General features: G+C 39.5%; 1 protein-coding gene across 6 annotated transcripts in view; it reads left to right on the top strand.

Annotated features, from left to right (window-relative positions):
• LOC137191775 (CUB and sushi domain-containing protein 3-like) overlaps positions 1-21958 on the top strand; it is a 234512-nt gene that overhangs the window by 38654 nt on the left and 173900 nt on the right. For 4 of the 6 annotated variants that reach the window (XM_067602161.1, XM_067602159.1, XM_067602160.1 and 1 more), the window contains exons 4-5: positions 7018-7212; positions 17219-17465. In XM_067602161.1, coding sequence (XP_067458262.1) covers positions 7018-7212; positions 17219-17465 — 442 coding nt within the window. Of the gene's footprint in view, positions 1-7017; positions 7213-17218; positions 17466-19815; positions 19914-20161; positions 20539-21958 lie in introns of those variants that run through there. The other 2 variants (XM_067602163.1, XM_067602162.1) reach the window with 2 other exon arrangements.

The following is a 21958-nucleotide window of genomic DNA, read 5'->3' as shown; positions in this document are numbered from 1 at the left end:
CACTGAATTTGATTTTTCAAACAAATACATTTAAATTTCGCAGCCTCTCCGCAACTCCCATGGAGACACATTTGATGTTTGTTGCCAGGGATCATGCTGTGCCATGTAGAGATGCATGCATTCAGTGCAGCCTGCAGAACATAGCTGTACTGGATAAGAACAGAGAAGCAAGGCTAAAAATAAGACATCAGTGGACATCGGGTTGTTTATTCATGTATGTAAAGATTGGTCACCACAGTCTATACCTATTGAGGTTTTATTGTCTTTAAATAGGGGTTTATTGTACCAAAAAAATTGTGAATGGAATTTTAGACTTTTTATAACCTGATAGATTAAAGTGATCTTATACAATGTGGCACATAGAATTTGTCCACAAGACCATGGCTGATTTATGAGAGCAGAACCTTCACACGACATATCACATAAAACAGTCTGCCATGGTTAAATTTCACCGAAGTTTGCATGAGGAATTGTTAACCTGTTTGCTAATGAAAATGGTATATTAATGTAATGTTAAGGAGACTAGGCTGCCTCATCTCACCCCTGACTCCTGCACTGAACAGATGTCAATTGTGTCAGGTATCATTAGGTGCCTGGCAAGGTCTTCATCATCCCCTCATTGGCACCTCTCTCACAAAACATCAGTCATATAGGCTGTCAGTCATTAATTTTCTTTCTATATCGTTGTTAGTTAGTTGTTGAAGTGCTGCAAATAAAAATAAAATAGAAATATAGTATTGATCATACACTCGTACATATTTTACTGTCTTATTGTTTTATTATTATAGATTCATTTGTAAGGGGCTTTGTTTTAATATAAATGGTAAAAAAAAAATGTAAGAAAGCCAAACAGAACCTCAGCTCCCATCATCCTAAAGCGCTACCCATAGGATTTTGAAATTAAGTGTATCTTGTTTTATGTTATCTGATATTGTTTTTGTGGTTAGATTAGAATGTCAGGCTAATATGGTCACTATATTAGTGGTATTAGGTCTGTTTAGGAATTAAACAATTGGACCTGTGTTAGTCAACACTTTCTTTAGTTGATTAAAAAAGAAATCACACATGCGCTGAGGCCCCCTTTCCCCCTGCCTTATTCCCGAGGCAGTCTGTTGGTATTTAATTTTGCTCATAAACATAAACAGCCGGCAGTTGATGCTGATGATTTATATGGCATTCATCAGAGATCATACATATGAGGAATGTGTATATGAGCATCTGCAGTGTGAAGTGGATCAGTAATTGGATTACAAAACATGATTCCTAGAAATTAACATTAGAAAACACGACTTCAGAGATGTGTCTTTCAATGAAATCAACTTCGGGATCAGAGTTTCAAATCCACCCCACCACCCCTCCCTCCCTCGCCTTCTGTCTCTCTCTTTCTCTCTCTCTCTCTCTCTCTCTCTCTCTAGCTCTCTCTCTCTCTCTGTATTTGTCTATCCATCAATCCATACATCCATCTGACACTCAGTTTATGTTAGTGGAAAATGGCCTCTTGTTTCCTGGCTTGCCAGTTAGAATAATTAGTCAAAAACAGATGGCACATATCAAAAACAATAATTTAACTTGACTGCATGATCCGTCACGAGCTGTAGGATGGAAGGAAGTTTTACATTTCCTATCAACAGGACAAGTCTGGATATGATCAGACTAATTGGGTTGTATTGATCATTACCCACAAATTCAGTTATGCAGTGTTTATTATTATAAAGATTACCCAAGTGTGTCTTGAACAATGTAAATATATTTTTAATGCTAAAATTAAGACAGTGTGGCTATCTGTGCTGATGTATATTGTTTTGATTTACGTGTGGATGTGTTTTTTACCAGAATTGACAGATATAGCTTATGTGAAATATTTACCTGTGAATGGAGAATTGTAGAGGTGACTACTCATGACAGTGCGCTATGTTAAGAGAATTGTTAGTGAAATGCCATCACTTCATTTCTTAATTATTCTTAGTTGCAAATTGAGCTCACAAGTGTCATACTGGTTCAGGTAAATACAGAACCCATACGTAAGGAATTCAGAAACAGTAACTCCACAATTAGAAACTTGTTTGTACTGTAGTGTAGATACAAAAAATATATAGCATCATTAATACAATGTAAGAACAACATATACATTTTTAAAACTAAATATAACCTCTTTGGAAAGACTTTATTTGCTCGACAAATAAGTGGTTTTACAAGCCAAACCCCCTTGTTCAGGTTGATTTCATGTTCCAAATCCTTGAGGCAATGATGGAAAAGATGTGATTTACTTAAGTGTTTTAATGCAGTTTTTACTGTGAATAGCCAAAGGATCTAAGACCATTATTATGCATTGTTACTCACACAGGTGTTTAGACCCAGTTTATGTTCAGTGATGTAAACTGGGTCAGACTAAATGCTACCTTCAAGCTGAATAGTTAACACTTACTTTTAACTGCTGATGCAAAAAGAAGTTGATGATGTATTATTATCCTGTACTGTAGCTTGAAATAAAAGCCTTGCTGATACATTTTGTGCAGGCTGGACATGGGCAGGATAATTCTGACAGAGATTGTGTTATGGTGGTGAAATGGAGGAAAGAAATATATGTAAGATGTGTTGAATGTGTTCAACCAACCAGCTGGCCATCCAGTTAGTTGTTCCACTGGGGCTCCTGTACATGCACCACCTGCACGGTGGTTTGCCAGCCTGCGCTTGGATCCCAGGGGCACAAGCACCGCTTGGTGAATGTTCCCCTATCAGTGCAGGAGGACCTGAATTATTGGGGGTCCCCACAGCATCTATCAACGGGGACACCACTGGGTTAAGTGTATCTGTGAACATTGCAGTGTTCACAGATACATCCCTGATGGGGTGGGGGGCACCTGTCTGGGAAGAGCGATGGGTGGTGTGTAGACCTCAGAACACCTCCTGTCTCTGAGAGACAGGGATGCTGACCTCATGTCAAGAAGCAGCCCTCTGGCAAATGAGTGGGTGCTGCACTCAAAGGTGGTGCAGCAGATTTGGAAGTGGTTCTGGAGAGCAAAAGTGGACCCCCCCAGGTGTGGACTGATCTACAACTGAGGGTTGACAGGTTTGCACACGTGCCATGGCCAAGGAGGCTGCTTTACGTCTTTCCTCCTCTTCGTTTCATTCCTCCTCTGCTGGAGTGAGTGAGACAAGAGTGGCTGTCGGTCATCCTGATAGCCCCAGACCGCTGTTCCGTGCCATGGTACACAGAGATGACCCAGATGTTGGCGGTCCAGCCCTGGTCCATTCCCCAAGTGTGGGGGGCTCCACCCGAGGACGCGTTCTCGATAGGCATGCTGCCCATATTGGGCTTAGCTCTCCAGGCTCGGCTCCTGAGAGGGACAGGCTGATGCGGGCTGGACTGTCTGCACAAGTGGTGCAGACCATCCAGGTGGCGAGAAAAGGATCCACCATTGCTTGCTACAAAGCAAAGTGGTTGGGATTCCAGCGCTGGTGTGGGGAAAGGAGAAAAGACACGGGGAGGCAGCCTTTGTTAATTATGCCCCAAACTCTGGAACAGTCTGCCTGAGGGTCTGAGTTGCTCTAAATCTGTTGACACTTTCAAATGAAATCTAAAGACACATCTTTTCACCGCTGCTTTCTCCTGAAGCTTTAAGTTTTAATCTGATGGGGTTTTTTTGTTGTTTTTTGCTTTTTTTATTGTTGCTATCTGGGTTTTTTTTGTTAAATTATGTTGAATATTATGCATGAATTGTGCTATATAAATAAAATGTATTCTTCTTCTTCTTCTTCTTCTTCTTCTTCTTCTTATTGTTGTTATTATTATTATTATTATTATTATTATTATTATTATTATTATTATTATTATTGTTATTATTATTGTTATTATTATTAGACCCCCTGTCATGTGAAGTGAGAGAGGTTATCTCCTTTCACAGTATCTGGTGGAAAAGGGGCTGTCTCATGCCACTATCAAAGTGTATGCAGCAGCCATTTCCTCCTGTCATGAGGGCTTTGGCAATAGACCTGTCTTCACCCACACCCTCGTGAAACATTTCCTAGGGGGGGTTAGGAGACAACTCCTGGTGATGCGTGTCTCTGCCCCCCGGTGGGAACAACCGTTGTTGCTCAAGGCCCTCATCAGCCTCTGGAGCGCTCCTCTCTGAAGGTGTTGTCATTCAAGACAGCTTTGCTGCTTGTGCTGACCTCAGCTAAGAGAATGAGTGAATTATGTGCCCTGTTGGTTCACTCCAGCTGTTTGCTGCTTTGTGGTGATCACAGCATGCTACTCTCAGACCGAACCTATCCATAGGACTTGTGACAAGGGTGGTGTGAGTGTCAGGTGTGGTACACCTGACCCCTCTCTAGACCTGCATTCTCCTGTGATCCAAGATGACTCGGGGAATGAGGTGTGTAGGGTATCTGTTGTATGATTTGTGACCCCTGGGAGATTAGGCCATGGTAACACCCAGTTCATGTTCATGTTACTGGGTTGGGTTGGGTCCCCTACTGCTCCCCTTAAGCAGCTGGGATTATAAAGCAGTAGCAGGGCCACGGCAACTAACCTATAGCCAGTCAGGCTCAGTGAGGCAGCCTGATCAGGCTCCGCTTACTGTACCCATAGAGTCCAGTAGAGGGTAGAGCCTGTGTGAGGTAGAACTAAGGTTGTGATATTGTTACCCTAGTTTTATAAGCACAGGCAGAGCCTCTATGTATGGACCCTGCCGCTCCTACGCTGCCCGCTGAAGTGGTTTCAGGATGGGAGCTGCAGCAAGATGCTGCTTTTTATACTGTTTGAGACAGTAGGTCCTGATTGGCCAGCTCCATACATACAAATTTCAGTGGGTGATTGTGTGCATGTGATTGGAGAAGAGTATTACCCATAGAGTCCAGTAGAGGGTTCCACCTCTCCTTATAGAACTAGGGTTACGATATCGTAACCATTGTTTCTGCTTGTTCTATTCCTCCCTGTGTTGTTTCTAACTGTTTCTCTGAACAAAGAGCTCCACATATCTCCATATGTTGTTGTGCCAACTGTTTTTTAGTGCCGCTCCACTAATTCAGTGAGGAACACGTTTCATTTCCTGTAAATTCTTCACAGTAAAAGTCTCCCATTATTTATTAATTTAAAAGGTTTTAATATGAAGCAGCAAAAGCAGGAAATGTTGGGCTTTCATAAGCAATAACTTAACACAACTCTGATACATCCTGCCCCTGTACAGGCTTCCTGAATCTGGTCAATCAGAAAAGAGTAGACTCATCAGGAGGGGGGCCTTAAAGAGACAGGATCTAAAACTGCCGTTAGAGACAGAGGTTGAAATGAGGGGCTGCATAAAAGGCCAGTATGAGATAAATAAGGAGTTTTTTGAACTGTGAGCATGAGAATAATAATTTTCTCGAAGTTCTATTATTTTTCATTGTTACTGTAGTTCTGTCACAGTCCTGGACTCTATGTCTATGAATGGTCATCAGCAGTAAACGATAGATAGACAACAGAAATTGTAGACATAAAGTTTTAACCATGCTAGCAACTCTGTGAGGCTGTACTTGGACAACATCAGTGGTATGAGCTTAACAGTAAGATCAACATGCCAACATGCTTACAGTGTCAAGTGTCAGTGCTAGTATGTTGATGTTTAGCAGCTATAACATTAGTTAATTAGCTCTAAATACAAATTACAGCTGAGGCTGATGGGAATGTCATTAGTTTTGCAGGTATGATGTCGATGTCGATGAAAAGTGATAACCAAAGTTATTACAATTCATCCTGTGAGGAACATAAATACCTCTACCAAATGTCATGGCAATACAACCAATAGTTGTGGAAACATTTCATAACAACTAAAAATGTCACCCTTCTAAGAGGTCAAACTGCCAGGAGGAAAAGACAGGGGATTACCAAAATCATTAGAATTAATTTTCTGGGAACCAATGTCTCCACAAAATTCATGGCAATCCGTCCAATAGTTGTTGAGATATTTCAGTCTGGAGAGACTAACACTGCCATCCCTAGAGGCCGACTGCTAGCATGGCTAAAAATGTTCCTGTCATTCTGGTAACGTACATGCTTATTGCTGATTTCACCATATTGTCACCTTTTTCCAGAGTTAAAATAAAAAGGTGTGTCGCAAAAATGTTATTTGTTTGGGAACACAAATGAAAAACAATTAGTAAGTAATATACAGAACATAAGATCCATGTCAACAGAGGTCATTTCACATGTCTCACTGATAATAGGTGCTCTACAAAAGTTGAAAGTCTAATGTACAATCAGTGCTGTGATGTTTTTTGCAATGAGGATTTTTACACCCTTGAATTTATGAAAATGATATGACTTCTACCCCTGCTATAAAGCAAAATGGCCATTCGAAAGCGTACAGCAAAATGATTATAGTCTGCAGCGGTAGCCCCCTTTTCCTGTCCTTCTATCATTTCTTCCTTCCTTCCTTGGTTTTTATTTTCTTGTACATTGTGCTAATGCACTTGTTTTTCCCTGCCTCTCATTGCAGTTGCAGCTGTAGATTTATCTTACTTAGTGGTCTTTTAATCTAATGGGTATGACACCAGTGCCGCACTTCAGCACTGTACGGGCAGTGAATTTTATCATCTTCCCATATCCATTTAAGCTCTTCAGTCATAAGCATCTACTGTAGATAGCAATGGCATAAAACTCAGGCTTGCGCTGAGCTAGCAATGTGGCCATTATTACTAACAATGTCCAACATAACTTAGAAATCTTTTATGTAGCCAAAATTAAACTTGAGTTGTAAAAATTGCTTTAATCATTTGTATACTGATAAATCTAAGTCACATTTCCATCATTTTGGCTGGACCGCAGAGGGCCAAATGTGAAAGTCTGTCCCTGAATGACTGAGTTATGAAGTTACAGGCCGACCAATGGTGGAACTTCATCAGTTGGCCGAGTGTTGCCACTTCCTGTATCCATCGTTTCAAATTAAAAGCCCTCTAGCATTTCATACATAGTCCAGTCATATAATAGGTTTTGACCTAGTCCTGTTAACAGTGATATATTCTCTTCCCATTTTTCAGAGCTCAGAAGCAGCTCATGTGGAAACCCGGGAGTTCCATCGAAAGGCATACTGAATGGAACTCAGTTCAACGTAGGTGACAAGATCCGCTATCGGTGCGTCACTGGTTATGTCCTGGACGGACATTCACTCCTCACCTGTGTCACCAATGCAGCTGGTGTGTCGTTGTGGGACTTCCCTGTGCCAATCTGCAGAGGTGAGGATGTTTTATCACTGAAAATAATCATTATTAACTGTATGAGTTATCTGTTTTAAGCTAACTTTTTCTCCCGGCTGTACATTGTGTCTATAGAGAATACTTGATGTTATCTACTTACTTCTTGGTCCCCCCAAGAAATTTAAAATGAGGAGGTGATTGGTTTGTTTTGTCCTCTTGTCATTTGATTAGCATTAATTGCTTAGAGTTAATTGCTTTTTAATGATTGACAGTTTGATGACTATGTGACTGGGTGACTGGTGCATATATATATATATATATATATATATATATATATATATATATATATATATATATTGCTGCAATCTGATGGGGTGGAATCATTTCAATCATGCTGAAGAAGTTGATTAGAGCCTTCGTGGCTCTAAAGGTTGATTAAATATTTATTCCTGTAGAGCAAGTATCTTAAATACATTAATGTTGTACAGTAAGCAGCAGTGGTACATGTACCACATTTTTGCAGCTCCATTGGAGCTGTACTTTAACTCTTGTGGAGTAGGAGATTTTGAATGCATATAGGTTTTTCTGATCAAATCTTGACAAAGTTTTTTTTGATGTGATGATCTGTTTTCTACTGCTGGTTCACTGAGGTCATAGTTGCCTCTCCTCTTACATTTCATGGGTACCAACACCAGGCCACATGAGCAACAAGACTTAGGCATTATTTTTATCTGAATATGCACAGTAAAAAGTAAATACAACCTCACTTTTAGTCATTAGTGGTTACTCACATGTTCCATAAGCATTGTCCATGACATAGAACAGCAGCACCTTGAAAATATAGGTAGGCTGGTCTGAGGGATTTGTCACATTAGACCTGGAACATGTGCAACTGCAAACTTTACTGTGTGCCTTTCCATCTTGCCTGGCAGGATGAATATGCTGGGACTGCTTGTACATGAATGGCTTTAGTTTTACTGTATGTGGTAGAAAACTGTAACTATTTAATTTTCACACACTGAAAAATACCATTATGTAACATATTGTATATGAACCTAAAGCAAAAGCCAAGATCAGTTTACAGTATTAAGATATTTTAAAAAGTTTAGAGTTTGCATTGCTTGAGGTGTAATACATTTAATTTTCTGACATTTTGATACTGTCAGAATGGTTTATGCTTCATTTTTACCTCACAATCTTCTTACAGCATTAAAAAATACTGTGTTGACCAGGACTTGAACCCTTAAAGATGCTGTACATAGGCAATTTGTCTCAGCAAGCTCTTTTGCTCAACATCTTTTGAACACAGAGAGTGAAGAAGACACTACAGTATAATCATGGTTTCCTTATGACAGCTGATCGATGAATGACAGACTACTGTAGTGCTCTTCATGCCATGCTGTTTATCGCTTGCTGTGTTAAGATTAAACCTGTCATCACACTGATACGTATTGATACGCATGTGCACAGCAGGTAGGGACTCAAAGAAAGCTTAATGTAGTACTAATTAATCAGTATTGCTACAGTTTCTGTAGGTTCAAGACTGACTGTGAAAATTTGTCATGATGAGTACACAAACAGGAATGTGCCTTCCAGATAAGTACTCATGTAAAAATAACCGTCGAGGGAAATCCATGATAGTTATTTTTGTTATTTATAGACAGCAACGACATGGACAAATTAGCCATGTTTCCATACAGATCATTTCCTTCCAATCTAACAGAATAGTTTTATCTTACTGCTGCATACTGAAATAGCCTTATCAAACTTGAAGAACTGACCTAACAAGGATTTATTTAATCCAAAATAAAAAAATGTACAGTATGGAAATCTTTGGAGTAGGTCTGTGTGTATTTTCACTTGTGTCTTCCTTTAATCAAATTGATCTTATAGTTTTCTTTATCAAGATGAAAAGCAGGGAATAACTACATGACTAAATTGAAAGAATTAGTACATTATGATGCTGGTAAAGTCCTCACGCTACAATGTGCAAAGTCATCTAAACAGAGAGAGGATATACTAAGAGGAGTCAAAGATCTCTCCCTCCCATCTTAATATACAATCCTAAGCAATCCCAAAGCCAGCAGAGCAAATTTGCTCATGCCAACTCATTCTACAGTGCAAAGCACAGCAAAAAGAAAATGGTTCAGCATATGTTTGAGAAATGGCAAGCTTGGAGGAAACAAAAAGCTGCAGATGGAGGGTTGCTTTCCATTTAAGGATGGTGTTAGCCTCTATTGCCACGGGCCAGAAACATCACTCCTTTTCAGGCCTGGGCACTGCTTGAGCCACTCTCTCCCTCGTCTAAATCCGGCCCGGCTCCTGTATGTGGGCAGATGGTCCTTTGATCTTATTTCCTCAGAGATCCTGCCCTTTCTGCTCATCACCGATTGTTTCGCAGTAAACACACAGCAACACAAAATCTCTCCACAATCCACCGTCAACCCCCCATCGTCTCCCAATACCTCAGTCCCTCAACCAGTCACCTCCTTTTGTTACCCCCTTGCTCTCTTTCATCTTTTTCCCAATTCTCTTCCCTGTCCTCTTCCCACTTCCAAAGTCCACTGAGTTTGTAAAGTATTTGTGTGTGTATGAAAAGAAAAACATGCAGGGAGATAGACAATACCAATTTCCCATACAAGCCTGTATTTAAAGCAGGATAATTAAGCAGTGTTCAACCCAATTTGAGCAGTATTATCAGATTTAATATAAGTATATTTGCTGGACAGAGCTGTCAACTTTCATTCAATTAAAAGTTGTCACTGCAGTGTTTACCCTGGAGGTACAACACAAAGACTATAAAGTCAAAGTGTCAGTAGTTAATAATTATAGTCAATTGTATAGTATTTATTTTCTTCAGTTGGTCTCTCACTACCATTATGTTTAATTATCTCTAATATTGAGAAAAGGAGGATTTATGTCAGCTTTTATGTCTACTATATCAATGGTTCTAGTAATTCTATAATAATTCTGTAGTAAACATATAGTTACTGTAAAGCCATATTAATGCCAGGGGTTAGCTCATTTAGATCAACCACAAACATACTTATCCTGTGTCACTGCCTCTCTGAAAGGCAAAAATAGAAGCTCAAAGGTTCAGATACAGAGACAGAGAGAGGTAAGTAGATAGAAGTGTGGGGATGGTATAAGTTAAGAGTCAAACAGACTGAATGGTTGACATAAAAACATCAGACTCCAAGCAGAAAGGCAGCAAGATGGAGAATTAATGACTATTCTAATCGTGAGTTGCTACTGCCCCTCCCAGGAACCTATGTCGATTCTTTCCATCTAAATAGTCTCTGGACATTCATTAAAGCAGGAAGCGAGACAGCAAACAGGGACAGCGTGGTAACATGAGAATATGTTCTATTGACACACTGTCATTCTTGCTGCCAGCCACTATTCAACAGAATAAGAAAATTAGGCCACAGAAAAACTATGCTCCTTAAAAATATTTCCATGTCTGTGACAGGAGTAAACACACAATTTTCTCTGCAGTGCCTTTTCAACTCTCTGCCACAGAAATAAAGAATTAAAATATGAAAATGTGACTTTCCCACTTGCCTTTTGTAAGGTTTTTCAGTCCAAGTGAGTGCAAAGTCGTCCTCCCCAGTTAGAATGGATATGAAAATAGCTCTTCACCAAGCTACTGCCATCCTTACATTAAATTCACAAGTGTGAAAACAGGCAACATTTTAATAGCTTTTGGATGAAGAATAACATCTCCAATGTGGGCCTCCATATTCAATATTCATTGATTTCAGAGGACTTATACAATGATGTGAGGATTATTACATGTTATATAAAAAAATAAAATGCCCAAATCCCATACTCTTATGTAGCATTGTGATTGGTGCTGTGGTGCCATATTGCTCACTGAATCTTCCTCTACTGATAATTCATTTAAAACCTGAAATTATGGAGAGATGGTCACATAATGAAATGACCCCAAGAAATATGCATGATGCAATATGTATTGCATCTCTGCACCAATTTCAGATCTCTTTAATATCCCTCAACCCTATCAATGTTTAACATGACTTGCAGCTGAGCAAATGAGGGACTTACTGTAGACGTAGTCACTGCCTTTGCATTAACACGGGGATTATTACAAAGGAAAAACCTGGGGTAGTGTAGAAAATTATACATAAGTTCATTCTCTTCTATCCTTGAGGGTGAATATTTCTAAGTAGAAAGACAAGTGTTGTATATCTGATCAAAGTCAGGGGGAGAGAGGCTTAATCCCTCCTCAAGTAGCATTAGATTGCCGATGCTGGGGATGTAAATGAGCTCAGCTAAAGCAGTCCTAATCCTCACCACCATCTTTTTTTTTTTTTTACACTACCACCGTTTTTAAAAGAGACAGATCCTTCGTCATCTTTAAATCCAGAGCATGCTCTAATGATTTGCTAAGGAACACATCGCCCAACATTCAGTGCCTCTTTTATGTCACTAAACCTTGTTGGCAAACTGTGCCTCAAATGCTGCTATATTCCAACGAAACACTGTGGAGCATTTGACTGCATATGAATATATGGATCCTGTACGGTATTATCCAGCTGAAGCCATTTAAAATTCTCAAGCTGTGAAACAGTTTTTGAGCCTCAGACAGCAGTTTTCCAGTTCATGATTTACAGTATCATGCATGGATGCTTCTTAAAGAAACCACTAAGAAACGTGTTTTGCTTTGTCTGTATGATAATGAATGACTACGAAGCATCTACCTCATTTTCTCATGCAATTTAATTGGCTACAATTCCAGACACATTAATGAGTAATAAGTGAGGTTACTATAATTAAATGTGGTTGTAGAAATCTCCTATGCCTTCGAGGAAGCCCTGTGCTGAATTATTGGTGATTAATCCATAGCACAACCAGAGAGAGACTTGGAGCTTTTTTACTTTTTTTTACTTTTTACTACTCTTTAAAATTGCTTGCAGACAGCAGGCAGTTGCCACAGCTTCATCCACCATTCTCAGTCTACATACAACAGTACTTTTGTACCTGTCACTCACACATTTACACATGGCTTCTTGCTGCCACCACCTGAGTTTAATGATGTTCAACGATGATCAGAAAATACTGTTATCATGGAAACCACTTCAGAGAAAACCATAAAGGAGATATTTTTTATTTCTTCCTGAATTCTGTCCTGGTGTACAAAGATCTAAAGAACAAAAAAGGGCTTTCATTTTTATTTACAGTTTGTGGGAGCCTGTATGTGTGTCTGTATTTTTTTTTATTTTTCTATGATAATGTCAGTGGTATCATTTGCCACAGTGGCAACAGTGTGTGCTCTGTGCCTTCCAGTGGAAACCTAAAACATACACACAGTGCTGCATGACAGCCTGCAGTTTCTGCTCGCTGTCTGCATGCACCTCAAGGCCTAACTTAATTTAATCTTATCTACAGTGCTAAATCTTGCCATTGCATGTAGATTTATGATTGATTTATATATCAAGTTTCATCATATGATACCCCTAGGCCTTAGCAGATGCCCTGCAGATTGCTGGATAATTGTGCTAGATACCTTACTTCAAATGTAACAATATGAAAATGTGGACAGTAAATATGCTATTCAGATACCACTTCCAACACGTCCAGCACACTGAAAGAGAATTGGAAGAAGCACTTAGAGCTGAAAGGCCGATGCAGACAGATGCACAGCATCTTTCTTCTCTTTTTCACTATATTTTTCTCCTGACTATTGCAAATTGAGCCTGCATAATATGCTTGTTTAGTTGTAATGAATTTTCAAGTATTCATTGCCAGCTGTTGAAAATTCTGTTACTTTAGATTGTAATCCATTTACTGTCCGCCTTTTCTGCCAGACTTTGAGTTGAATGAATTCACAAAATTTCAGAGGTTGTGTGTGTGTGAGTGAAATTGCCCAATGTCCCTGAAGCGATCAATAAAGTTCAATCGCATCCTTAAGATGGAATACTCATGGTGATGACAATGTGTGACATAATCCATCATAAATACCTGTGGTCAACTTTGCTGGGTTTCACAATAACTTATTTGCTGTGGCATTGTATGAGAAATCAATGTCATAGTGTTTTGAGTGAGTTTATAAAAACTCTGACCACATATATTTAGGAGAGTGAGCTCTGAATCTCAACCCCAATGTCTCTAGTTAGATTATTCCCTCTAGTTTTAATGGTTAAAAGTGAATTTAGTTTGTGGTTTCATGTTTATGTTCACATTAAGATATCATTAAATGACCTTCTCAGACTCTCACGCTTTTAATGTGGCAGCTAATAATTTTCAAGCTACTAGTTTATCGGTACAGTTGGAGTCATCAGACAGATGTCAAAGCTGCCTCATTTCAATCTGTCCTCTTATACTCGTATTCCTCAAGTGTTCAATAATCTTTATTTTGTTGGTGATGTGGTTACTGGTGGTCACATTAATTGTATTTTCATTATAAATTTTCTTTTATGTGTCTGCAATTATTCACTCATTCACTGTTACATGAAGGTGAAACTCTGCCAAAGTATTTTAATTCTCACTAGAGAATTTTGACAATACCTCACCTATTTAGTGTGTGAAGTATTTCAGAAGCAGTTCAGACTTCCCTTTGGCACAAATATGTTTCATTGACTTTAAAAATCTATCTGAAAACTAGCAGCGTGCTTAGCCAGTGTGGAGTGTATTGACTGTTTTACTGCGTTTAGATGATAATCCAGCTGTAGATTAAGTAATTAAGGATTTGAAAAAGATCATGTTCTTTCTTCACTACAGCTGCAGCTACACTATCCCAAGCAGCCCTGCAAGTTTTTGATACCTAGCTGGATCAAATTAATTGCTATCTGAAACAGATGGATTCATCAATAAAACATTTAATGCATTGCCGGTCAGTTTTGTCTTAAATCTGAACCATGTTTTCCCACGTTTTAATCACATTTACTGTGTAAAATGAAAAACTTGAGATTTCATTTAAAAATGGAGCTGGAACATATATTACTACCAAAATGAATGATTGTAAAGTTCCAAATCTTATTTTGTGCTGTGTATTGTTTCCAGGAAGCAAGGTGAAGACAAAATTAGCAGATTCAGATTTGGAAAGTGTTTTTGGAAATTGAATGAGAGAAGGGCATGGGTCAGGAGAAATATGCATGTTTAAAAACACTTGATATAAATATTTAAATGAGTTTACTCATTAAAAACACTTGTTTCATGGCATTAAATTACAGTTCATTATACTGTATAATGAGCAGTTTCACGTCAACATGTTTGGTTAGTTTGTGTGTGTAATAGAGGAATTGAATCACAGCTAGCAAAACAGTAATTTTACCACCAAACTGTACTTTAGTTGCCAGTTTAAAATGATCGCAGTCAAAAACTCTTAATTTATTATCCTAGCTTCTTCGAGCCTATAATGTTCAGTTTCATGTCTCATGAAGGTGGGATTTATTGCTGAGCTGTTGTATTGGACTGTATTACTTATTAGTGTATCTAATAAACCGGCAACCATGCTTTGAGTTTGTTTGTCAGTATGAATATTTAATCGACCTTCATGTCAGCCAGAGTTCTCTTTATATAATATGATCTCAGTTTTTGAAATAATGTGAGAATCTTCACACAGTGTCAAAAACATATTTAAATTAAGAAAACAACTTCACTCTGATTTGTTGTATGATGGTGACAGAGATGGTTGCTGTGTGTCATTGAGCTGCCTTTGACTGTCAAATTCCAACTGATTTAGTAAAATTTTTATGCCAGGACCTTTTTAAAATAGATTTATCCAAAATATCATTATTTTTAGGACCAAATCCAAACAGGGAAAAAGTTCTCTTATCTCTTTTTCTGCCTTTGTCAACAAAACTAATGTACTGATAACTAGTGGAAGGATGGAAGTATGCTTTAACCCTCACAAAAATTTAAATACCCATTTAAATAATTTCATTCAATATCAAATACATAAAACACTCACACAACGTAACTCATAATCATAGCAATCACCAAATGTAATCTGCAAGCTGTAATTCTGTTTTAAGTCATGTATAATTTGTGCAGTTATAAAAATATGACTTATCTTTTAATGTGGTATCAAAATTCTGGTATAATGACACCATCAGCAGGGAGTATAGGAGAGGGATGATATACGCCATTTTGGGGAGGCTGAAAATAAGGCAGATTATAGACTTCTTATTAAGTTGTATGAGTTTAGGAGGGGTCCTATGGGGATTCTGTAGATAGACTGAAGTGTCACTCAAAGTGGACCAGTGTTGATGTTGAGTCCATCCTGCAGAATTTGACATTTGATTTGTTCTTTTCTACTTCATCCCTGTTATCTCTCTTACATATCTCTTTATCTCAATCTCTGTCTCATACTTTCTATACCCTTTTGTCTTTTTTTCTCTCACTCTTGATTTGCTCTCCACTTTTCATCCCTTTCTACTTATCATTTTGTCTTTTTCTATCTCCTCTTCTACACTTGTCGAGCTCTCATTATCTAACAATTTTCCACCACTTCTTTCCATCTCCCTTTTCCTCGATGGTCCCTTGGACACTTTACACTGCCCTCCTGTCTGTCATCAAGGTTAAAAAGTGATATGGCTCCTTTGGTCAGACTCTTAAGCACTTTAATTTCAGTTTAGTTTCATCCTATAGCCAATTACTCTACAAATCTGCTGGCCACTTTTTGGAATGTCATCTTAAACGTATTGAGAGGATACCATTTGTCACTCAGGATAAGATTTATGAGATGGAGAAAATAATGATTTACACCAGAGACAAATCATGACTCCATGTGCTTTTGTTGCGACAATGCTGGGGGCATTCAACAAATGAAAGCCTGCCCTTGGTGTAGCCTTCAAATGAGAGTATGCCCTTGATATGAATCATATATGTGTGGATATCATTGATGTCTCATACAGTATCAATTTGCCATCTCTGCCCTTCCTATAAAGACTTTGATCAATTGCTATGCTTCTGCTAAATGTGTCAAAGGACATGGATCAGGCTAACTAGCAGCCTCTCCCCTCTTTTCCCCTTTTTTCTTTATCTTCTTTTGAATTTCATACATCCGCTTCCTTGTTCCTTGACCAATCGTGTAATGCAGCATACAGGAATGTTCCAAAGCTGGCAGCTCTGACAGCCTTGAGTGGAGCGCTGAGCCATCAAAGGTTTCAGCTGGCACAGCTGAGTGTCACATATTAGTCTTAAATGATGTGAAAACTGTGAAAGCCCTGCCATCATTAGAATTCTTTGGGGAGAAAAAACGGATACAGGGATAGAGAGGAGGGTGGTGAATAATAGTAGAAAGATCTGAGAAGGCTCGGAGGAGAGGAATGGAGAGAGATGGAGAGATATGAGAAAGGGTGGGGGAGAGAAGTGAAAAGAGACGTGGAGTGAAAGAGAGCAAGCCACTGTTATGGTAGAGTGCATTAACATTCAACTGATGTGCCATGCTGCCCACATTGGGGAAAAAATATACAATTTCACAGCATTATAAGCCCTGTTTATCACTATTTGTTTGTTTCCTGAAACATAAGGGGGCTCGGCGAACACAATGATGAATTACTGGCTCTTGGATGGAGGGAAGAGAAAAGATGGGGGCGGGGGACACAAAAGAGAGAGTTAGGACTTTTCCTCTGACATGAAATTTGCACGGAGGGAAACTGTGACAGAATTAGTACACAATTAATTGGTAAATAGTTCTGCCCATTGTAACTTGTCTGAATGCTTCATGGTTTTCGCCACTGTGAGGAAAACACAAGCAACCTTTTAATCTTACATTTATGATTGTTGGCAAATCCATAATTGCACTGGAATTAGCTGTAGATGCTGGACTTGACAACCTGTGGCTGTGTGAAAAACAGATACAATTATGTATTTAAATGGCCTGTGCAGCTCTAGCATCAGGTCCCACAAGTACCACATCAGTCTTTCTCTGGTTTGCATTTATCTGAAGGGACAGGTACAGATGTTTTATGCCTGCGGCCACTTTTTTCTCATGTTGAACTTTCAGTAACAGCTCTGAAATAACCCAGACATTGCTCACCCTCCCCACCCCGCTTTTCTCTTTGGTGACTGACAGCGGAGGACACATGCGGTGGCACCCTGAGGGGCTCCAGCGGGCTCATCTCCAGCTTTGATATCCCCAGCGGTGACTCCCCTGGCACTGGTGGAGGTGGGGGTGCTGGCGGCCTGGGCAGCAGTGGGGAGTGTAAGTGGACCATCCTGGCCGATCCGGGGGACACCATCTCCCTGGTGTTCACTGAATTTCAGATGGAGGAGAAGTCAGATTATCTGGAAGTAGAAGGATCTGAACTGCCAACCATCTGGTGAGTCAATTTGTGAGGAAAATTGAGGCTGGGGGGTGCTTGTATTTCATCAAAAGAGCACTCAGTTCTTAATTGTTTTACTGTCACAAGAGGTGTGTATGTGTATGTTTTTGTGTGTGTGTGTTGTATGGTGTTGATATCAATAGAAGAAGGAGGTTTGGTGTTTTTGACTCAAGTATGATCTGGTGAAAGACTATGTGGACTGACTGATTTTCTCAAGAACATATTTTTTGAGCTATAGTGAAACTTTTATAGCATGGCCTATATTCTGTTAGAAAACAGGGCTGCCAAACAGAATGTAGGCTGGAAAGTAAGTTGTGAAATCCCCAGACTTATCACAATTAAAGGGATTTGAAAGCATGAAATTACTTTTAATTGACATGGGAAAGTGAAAGTTTGATGTTTATTATGCACGTTTATGGAAGTAATCAAGTTATTTGTGTGGCTCAATATCTACAGCTACAACAGTTTTAAACGCAGACCGAGATCTCCAAGAATACAAGAAAAAAAAACTTAAAAAACCATAGCATATAAGAAAAAAATGAAAAATATGCAAATTCATGGGAGTGTAATGAAACGTATGGGTAGGAAATGGCGGTTACCAAAAATGGACAGGAATCTCTTAACAGTTCGCAGAACAAAATACAACAAGATTATAATCAAATGAGAAGAGCAAATTTGGTTCAATAATATAACTAATCTAAGAACTGGAAACTCGTAGGATAGAGAGAATAAATAAGTTCTGAGTCTAGATTTAGAGATCACAAGAGAGCCAGCTACTGTAGCGGCAGTTGTGAGTTTTCTCCAAAGAGGGGCTTGGGAAGACAAGGCTGTATTGCCTGAGGATTTTGTCTTAGTTCTTGGTATAACAAGGAGGCCTGCCTACTGAGATCTTAGAGCATGCAAAGGAACAAAGGTTTGGGTACATAGGGTCGAGCATGACCGTGTAATATTTTATACGTTGGGAGCAGCAAATTAAAATTAGCTGCATGTACTAGAAACTAAAGAAAAGGAGAAGCCATGGAGAAAATATACTGACTAGCTTGTATATCTACCTATAATGAATTTTCGTGGACAATTGTATGCGTAAAACTTTCTTTTAAATACTCATTGTGATTCTGATTGAATCAAATCAATTCACAGAAAAGGCATGATTCCCTTTGCACAACTGAAATTACAGTGCAGATGAATTAGATAGCTTCAACAGAGTTTTGTTTAAAAAAACAGCCATTGACCACTGTGGTTTATGGCTTTCCATTTATACTTAATGTAGAAGTCACTCCTGAAATGGGTTTGACCTCCAACCTTGAAGCTAAGGTTATCCATCTCCTCTGCGTCGTGTATGAACGGGAGCATCCGCCAGGTTTATGTGATCCTGCTGGGCATTAATTATAATTAGCTGAAAGAAGCTCTAATCAATCACCAAGCTACGAGCATTGTTGTCCCCGAGAGTTGTCATCCGGAGTCTGAGGGAGAGAGAGAGGCAGATACTGTGTCAGTGAGAGACAGAGAGAAGCAAAATGAGAGGTGCTGAGTGTGGCCATGACTGCTAAGTACTGTATGTTGACATAGCTTAAGAGAGTGTGACAGGGAGCTGCTATGGGATGACACTGATGTGTTTTGACAGACCATCAGGTAACCTCCTTCTCTTAGGTTCCATAATTCAACCCCATAATTAACTCCTTATTGACTGAAATGCCTCTTAATTTTAATACCTCAGAGCCCCAGTGGCATTTTTTTTCTTCTTGTCTTGTTTTTAAGAAAAATAATTACCATGCATTTTGTTGCTATTTGATTTATTTATTTGATCCTCTGGGAATAAAACCATGGATAGACTGTAGTGGAAGCTTTGAATAATAACCAAAATGGATGTTGTTCAGACTAAACATTTTACCGTCCAATGCGTTGCAGTTTTACCAGCAGGTAAAGGCATGGAGGCATGGTAGCTCTGGGTCTGAAAAGTGAAGCCAATGCGGAAGTGCTTTAAACCTGCATTCTCTCTAATGGCCAGCAGGAGCGACTCCACTGGCTGCAAAAAGAAGTCCGATTGTATGGAAGTCTATGAGAAAATGACCCTACTTCTCACTTGATTTATTACCTCAGTAAACTATTTCCTAATGAGTTTATGATCTCAATCGCTAGTTTCAAGTCTTCTTCAATACAGCATGATGTTCATTTTGTAAAGTATAGTCCCATTTAATTTAAATTTGACGATAAAGCGGCATATGCTTTAGGGTGTGGCTACGTTGTGATTGACAAGTCACCACCACGGCGACAACGTTGCTTACATAATGTAACCATTGCGTATAGGCGTAGCTGCTGCTATTTCACAGTGTGTTTTCAGTTCACTAAAGTTAATTGTAACATTGTGGTCGCCTAAAACAAGTCTTCTTCAGTGTTTAGTTGTAATAAAAGACCCATCAGTGAGTCGGATGATCAGTTTTTCCGGTGAGTATATTTTGTTTTAACGGTTTTATGCCTGTTTTTCCCTGGCGAAAATTAGCATTAGCATTATCACTGTTAACCATGGCTTGTAAATGCATCGTGCTAACCAAGCTAGCAGCGAGCGCTATGGTCAGCTCCACCCTCTCGTCTAAATATGGTCCCTGGCGCTGCCCGATTTGCATCACGCACCACGCAGATCAGCAGTGACAAACTCAACTCTAATGTTGTTTGTCCAAGTGGTTTTGCCGTACTAAGCTGTCCAAGAGGGTGGACCTGCTCGCACACGCGTGATGCAAATCGGGTAGCGATGCAAATCGGGCAGCAACAACAGGGACCCGATGCAAATCGGGCAGCGACAGTCCCTTCTGGCTCCAAATAACATGGCGACGGCCAAATCCAAGATGGCGATGGTCAAAATCGCTACACTCGAGGCTTCAAAAGGACAGTTCCCAAACCAATGGGTGACGTCACGGTGACTACGTCCATATTTTTAACAGTCTATGGGCGCACCCCCAGATTCGAAGTGTGTTCATGAAAGTAAATATTGGCCGCCTAATAATTGTAGTTCAGTTTAGTTGTTTAGTTGTACTAAAAGACCCTCTAAGGAGTCGGCTGTTCAGTTTTTCCGGTAAGTACATTTTGTTTTAATGGTTTTGAGTCTGTTTTTCGCTAGCTAAAATTAGCATTTGCATTAGCATTATCACAGTTAACCATAGACTGTAAATTCACCGTGCTAACCAAGCCAGCACTTAGCATAGAGCGCTAGAGTCAGCCCATTGGCTGTATATAAATATATAAATATTAATATAGTTAATGGGTCAGCCCCATCCTCTCGTCTAAATATGGTCACTGCTGGCTCCAAAAATCAAAGATGGCGACGGCAAATCCAAGATGGGCGAATGTCAAATCGCTAAACTCAAGGCTTCAAAACATAGCTATAGAACAGGGGTCTCAAACTCAAATTACCTGGGGGCCGCTGGAGGCAGAGTCTCGGTGAGGCTGGGCCGCATCAGGTATTCCACAAAAAAAGCTTAGCAGACGCAGGCTAGGATAGCAGGCGCTAAAAAGGCGACTACTACCGGGTTGTTCATTACCCGCCGTGCTTTTGTTGTTGTAAACGTCGTCATAGAAACAAGTGAAACAAATGGCATCGTAAAGAAATATCTTTATAATGTTTATTGTACAAGGCATTTATTATGAAGTAAAATGTTTCGAGGAATAAATCTCTTTCCGCAAATGATTCAGTACATTCCATTCACCCAAAAGATTTTTTCGAATAATTTGTCCGTGAATGTCACATCATTGCAGAGCAAACGTGGAGAACATGAAGCCGGGACAGTGTGACACCATTACCCCATGGTTTGCACCTCCATGGCTGCAAACCGTGGGATGCAGCCATCGAGGCGTTATTTATTGGCTTTTATTTTCTATAATGACTCCATGGATGCAGCGAGCGCTACGAAGCTAGCGGCGTTGTCAAATCAAATATGACGTGTGGCACAGCAGCATCAGCTGTACGGTGTTTTGTTGCACTCTGTATTTATGATCTCTGTCGGATAAACATAAGTGTGTTCATGAAAACGTATATATTAACTTTTAATTCACTTCACAACGTGGCATTATGTGACAGAAATATGCACATACATTATTATCTGCCAGACTTTTTTAATGTCACACACTGTGGAATCACATACACGAGCTTCATTTGCTGTCACAGTGAGCCAAAAATGGATGTAAAGGTCTTTAAACCTCCGTTTGTATGTCAACAGTTATGTCCGTTCCGCTCATCAGACCTCAGTGAGAATTACGCACAGGCTCTCCAACAGCTGATCTTTACGCACGGCTGCTGTGGATATTTGAAACGACTTTACCCTTAATTCATCACATTTTTCTGCAAACCGTCACCACTGTAAAGTGTCAGTCATCATTATTAAACATCAGAAGAATGATAAATGATTTATTGATAGAGCTCGTGTTGAAATGGACTTTACAAAGTGCTTCAAAACAAAATGAAGTGATCGTTAACAGAGAGATGATGCTGAAATAAG

Source organism: Thunnus thynnus, chromosome 10 (assembly GCF_963924715.1).
Source record: "Thunnus thynnus chromosome 10, fThuThy2.1, whole genome shotgun sequence".
Classification (NCBI taxonomy): Eukaryota; Metazoa; Chordata; class Actinopteri; order Scombriformes; family Scombridae; genus Thunnus; species Thunnus thynnus.
The sequence above is the reverse complement of the archived record's forward strand: the minus strand, read 5'-3'. Positions and strand labels throughout refer to the sequence as shown.